A 5,095-nucleotide genomic window follows, 5' to 3' on the forward strand; every position below is an offset into this window, starting at 1 on the left:
TTGAGAGAAGCCACTAGTGAAACCTATGGCCCCCGGGTCTATTTTCGATCATATTAATCTTCCGTCAACTCGCTATTTCTGGCGCCGTTTATTTTGCAATCTTTACTTTTAATCTTTATCATAAAAATATCAAAAATATTATCTTATCATCTCTATCAGATCTCACTTTTGCAAGTGGCCGTGAAGGGATTGACAACCCCTTTATCACGTTGGTTGCAAGGTTCTTATTTGTTTGTGTAGGTACGAGGGACTTGCGTGTGGCCTCCTACTGGAATGATAACTTGATTCTCAAAAACTGAGGGAAATACTTACGCTACTTTCCTACATCACCCTTTCTTCTTCAAGGGAAAATCAACGCATGCTCAAGAGGTAGCAAAAAGGATTTCTGGCGCCGTTGTCGGGGAGTCTACGAACAAGTCAAGACATACCTAGTACCAATCACAAACTCTTATCCCTCGCATTACATTATTTGCCATTTGCCTCTTGTTTTCCTCTCCCCCACTTTACCCTTGCCGTTTTATTCGTCCTCTCTTTCCGTCCGCCTCTTTTTCGCTTGCCTCTTGTGTTCCGTGTGCCGTCATGGCCAGTCCTTTATCACTCTCTTGTCTCCCGAGAATGAAGTTCTTAATTTTAAACAAAGGGAGGGAGAAAATCTAAAAGATGCTTGGTACAGAATTTGCAATGCGCAAAATAGATCTACTAGGAAGCAATCTACTTCCGTTCTTCTTCGCAATTTTTATGTAAGCATCACTCCTTGGAATAGATTTATTCTTGGTACCATTGCTGGAGGAAATTTCTTGGGTAGCCATACTTTTGATTATTATAATGCTATGATAGATCTGTTTGGCCCACCACCTCTTTTGGTTAATGGAGCTATTTTAACTTTGGAACATGTGATGCAAAGGCTTGAAATTATTGAAAATAAAGCTGCCACCGTAGAGTTGATTGAAAATTTGGATAAAAAGATCCACAACCAAATTACCAATACGGATCTAAGGTAGGAGTTGCTCTTAAAACTTTTAAAGAAAAGGAACCCATGGTTAACGAAAAGATAGATCAAGACTCCACTAGAATTGATAAAATTGAGGATATTATCACCAACCTAGGGTCTGCCTTTTCTTCCGTGAAAAATACTCCAAAACCTTCTAATACTAAAATTGCCAAATTGATGTATGTTCCTAAAAATAAGGGAGAAACTTCTAGTAAGGGAAATGCGGATCTCAAATCTATAAGTGTTCAACCCAACTTTCTCGCTATCATTAAGGAACCTTTTGCTACAAATGATTTTCTTGATTTCTTGCCTAGGAGTTTAATCATTAATAAAAAGAAGGAAACTCCTAAGGGTTATAAGTGTTCTATTGAAGAATTGCCTACCAAAGATGGCAACACCTAGATCTATCCTTGCCTTTATGCCTAGCTAGGGGCGTTAAACGATAGCGCTTGTTGGGAGGCAACCCAATTTTATAATCATCATATAGGTTATCTTGTGGTCTCCTGGATGTTAAATTTATGGAGTACTTCACGGGAGATATTTTGTCCGACAATCTGGAGAGGTATATTTTGCATCGTATCATCATACTATTATTTTGTGAATAATCGTCATACTAACTATTTTATGGTATGTATATTTTGGATCCGACACCCCTGATCAGGTATATTTTGCATCGTATCATAATACTATTATTTTATGGTGTGTTATTATTTTGGATCGTTTAACACCGCTCATATTGTTGGGCATGAGGCATTTAAATGATTCGGTAAAAAATGATTGAAAGGGAAATAAGCATCAAATACATAATATTTTCATTATAGATTATGATACGTGCGTTGCACGTGCAAGCTTACTAGTTAATTATTAATCTGGAAAAACGTTTCGTACGCGCTCGAGGGCTGCGCCTTTGTCTCGAGCGAATCCGCCGCCGCAGCCGCCGACGCTACAGCCGGACCCCACCCCCGCCCCGCTACAGCCAGCCGCCGCCCCGCCCCCGCTACAGCCCGCCGTGGCCCCACAGCCCCGCTCTCCGCTGCGGATCCATCCTCCCATCCCCCGTCTCTCGCTCCCTCTCCCGACCCACATCTCTCTCACGAACTAGGGTTAGGCGCCGCCACTGTTTTCCTGGTCGACGGCGAGCTCCCGCGCCACCTACGGCTACGCCCATCCCCGCCTCCCTATCTCTCCACAGGAGCTCGACCCTACCGCCCTCTCCCGGTGGGAGCTCTACAACGACGATCGAGCGCTGCAGGGCGTTGGTCCTCCTATCCCACGCCGCCGCCAGCCGCCTGGACGCCACGCTGGAGGTCCTCGGCGCCGCCGGGAGCCAAGACGCGTTCCTCCACAAAGCCGTGATCCGGGGCTTCACCGACGCAGGCCACCATGCTGGCCGCCGTCGCGCACGCCGGCCGCTTCACCTTTCCCGATCTAGGAAACCAGCATTGCCGCTCCCCATCTCTTAATACAGAGGTGATGACAAAGGAGGAAGAGGCGTTGTCAAGGTAAATGAAGAAGAGAAGGCCAGAAAAAGAGAATCAGCAAGGCAGAAGCTTTTTGATCTCAAGGCACGATTCTGCAGGTTGGACGAGCTGCTGACAAAGGCACATCTGTATTCTGAATTTCTACTCGAAAAGATGGACCATCAGCTACAGATTATGTTGGCAGTTATTCAAATGAAAAATAGGGAGGAACATGTGGAAGATCTGAATAAAGGACATGGTATAAAAAGGAAAGCAAAGCCTAAACACTACAGTGATGCAGGTTCAGATTTCATATCCTGTCTTCCCTGTCTCATGAATATGCTAGCATGGTTGTCTTTCAGATTACGCACATGTATTTGTTTGTCATATACTGTCGAAACTTTGTGTAGTATGTATTAATACTAGGGAGACTGCTTGATCTCTTATTATTCACTCTTCAAAATTTCTGATTAACTTATTATTAGTATCATCCTTCTAACGTACAAATTCACAAATCTTAGTTAATTGGGAAGCAAATCTTAGTTAATTGGGAGGGGACTGTATGTTTATCCATTCTATTTCAGATATAAGGTGCTGCTGTAGGCAAAGTAGACGCATAATTCTTTAAAGGGAAAACGCACTAGATAAATGAGACAGTCAGGTGGCATAGGTGAAAATATCTTTGTATCATTCCTCTTTTATTTCAATATATAGATAGGTTTATTTTGATTTATAGATGAACCCGCATTTAAGTTTGTCTATTTCTAGATTCTGAATGCTATCTCTGGAGATCATGTGTTGTTCATGTATTGCAATTGATGCAACATTTTATTTCTAAGTTTTATTTAATAGTTGCATATACTATAGTTAATCCCGCTGATAGTTGAATAGAAAGAGTAGACCTAGAGATAATTTAAAATAGATTCTGATTACTGGTTATACACTGTATGTATGCCCTTTGTTCAGTTGGGATCAACTTTGTGAGTTCACTTGCTCTGTTAGAGACCAACCCTGCTACAACCAGTGAAGGAAGCACATTTCATATGTCAGGAACCACACACATCGCAGGAGATGTTGTTTCTGTGTGTTCCATGTGATCTTCTGCCATCGTATTTACTTTATTTGATTTACTTCAGTAACTTGGAAGTATCTTCACAAGTGCCATGGTAACTTGCATTAAGTACCTGTGCGCTCTACAAAAGCTTGCTATTTTTCTTATCTCACTCTGTTCATAACTTCATACTGAAGTTGAATATTTCCTTTACTAGGTATGGAATAGAACGTGAGTACGCTTCGATGCAGAGAGACGCGAACTCTCCTCTTAGCCAGGACATGAAGTAAGCCATAGCTACAGAACGCCAACTCCGCCCTATCTTGAAAATGCATCACCCTGCCCTATCATACTTCCCTCATGCACTCAGCTCAAGGGAATTCCCTCACCATGCCGCCACTCGCGAATTAGCGAATGCCCGCACAACCTAACAACACACCAGGACGAACCTTGAGTTTGTCAATTATAGTTCTCTTGCATATTGTGGTTAAGAAAATTAGTTGTCAATTTCATCACCGTGGTTGCATAAAATAGCCATGCAATCTTATATGCTGGTGATGCTCAACCTACAACTTTGCCGTCACACTGTCTTTTGTTTACGCTTAAATAAAAAACTGCCAGATTTCTACTTGAAGATAAGAATACAGAGTTGCTTGGTTTGAAGATATACAGAACCAAATTGTCTTCGCCCACGTCCAGCCACATTCGTCGGATCTGGGTTTTCTATGTACCTATGAATTGTTCTTCGGCAAGCATCTTTGTCTTTTTTACATTTGCATCCAACCATAGGAATAAATCAAGGAGCAACCTTCATGTATGTGCATGTGCTGCTCAGCAATACTAACACAATATTTTTTGTTTTTAAAGAAATTGTCCTCAAGTTCAAGTCTGATCTGTTTATATAGGCATGTGAGATTGCAGCGAATTTGTTCATGCTGGATCATTCTGATTGATGCTGCTCCTCAACCCATACTTGCAGATCCTCATATGGGCGGCCAAGGCGAATTAGGCGAATCGTTGCTGTTCTTGCTGGGTGATAACTAGGCCATGAGTGGACTGTTCGTCTCATTATCCAGATGTATTTACAAGCTGGCCACCTCCACAAATCAATGGATATTTTTTTATCGTGCAACAGTGCAACGTCGTGTTTGATTCCTTCGGCCTCATGCTATCGTATACAGTACTTCTTAATCTTTGAGTCAGAAGGAGAAAATTATTACGAGTGTATTGGACATTCTTGAAGTTGGCATTAGATTCTTGCAAATAAGGAGATATTCTAGATTTTATTGTCAATGCTTTAATCACAAGAGATAAAATCTTACTCCCTCCGTCCCGAAAAACATGTCGCGGCGGCATTTTTGCAAAAAAAACCTCTCGTTTTTCCCGACCAAACCCGCGCTCCTTGTCCTCCTCCTCCGACAGAAGCAGCAGCTGCGCTGCTCTCCGCCGCCACTGCTTCGCTGCTCCCCGCCGCCGCAGCTCCCCTTCTCCCCCGCTCCCCCGCCGCAGCTGCCTCCTGCTCCGCCACCGCAGCTACCGCTCGCCTGCCTCCCCAAGCTCCCCCTTTCTCAAAAAAAATCCTTGATTTGGATC

At 43.0% G+C, this 5,095-nt stretch overlaps 1 protein-coding gene across 5 annotated transcripts; it reads left to right on the top strand.

Moving 5' to 3' along the window:
* Nucleotides 1–1,970: 1,970 nt before the first annotated feature.
* LOC109736808 (uncharacterized) lies at nucleotides 1,971–4,786 on the top strand. 5 transcript variants are annotated; one of them, XM_073509066.1, is made up of 5 exons: nucleotides 1,971–2,493; nucleotides 2,571–2,752; nucleotides 3,418–3,617; nucleotides 3,720–3,788; nucleotides 4,408–4,786. In XM_073509066.1, the coding sequence occupies exons 1-3, from the start codon at nucleotides 2,375–2,377 to the stop codon at nucleotides 3,546–3,548; spliced, it is 432 nt and encodes a 143-aa protein (XP_073365167.1). In that variant the 5' UTR covers nucleotides 1,971–2,374; the 3' UTR covers nucleotides 3,549–3,617; nucleotides 3,720–3,788; nucleotides 4,408–4,786. The 5 variants fall into 5 exon arrangements, with proteins under 5 accessions (XP_073365167.1, XP_073365166.1, XP_073365170.1 ...); XM_073509065.1 differs by having other exon boundaries at nucleotides 4,482–4,786; XM_073509069.1 differs by lacking the exon at nucleotides 3,418–3,617.
* The last annotated feature ends 309 nt before the right edge of the window (nucleotides 4,787–5,095 follow it).

Source organism: Aegilops tauschii, chromosome 2, assembly GCF_002575655.3.
Source record: "Aegilops tauschii subsp. strangulata cultivar AL8/78 chromosome 2, Aet v6.0, whole genome shotgun sequence".
Lineage (NCBI taxonomy): Eukaryota > Viridiplantae > Streptophyta > Magnoliopsida > Poales > Poaceae > Aegilops > Aegilops tauschii.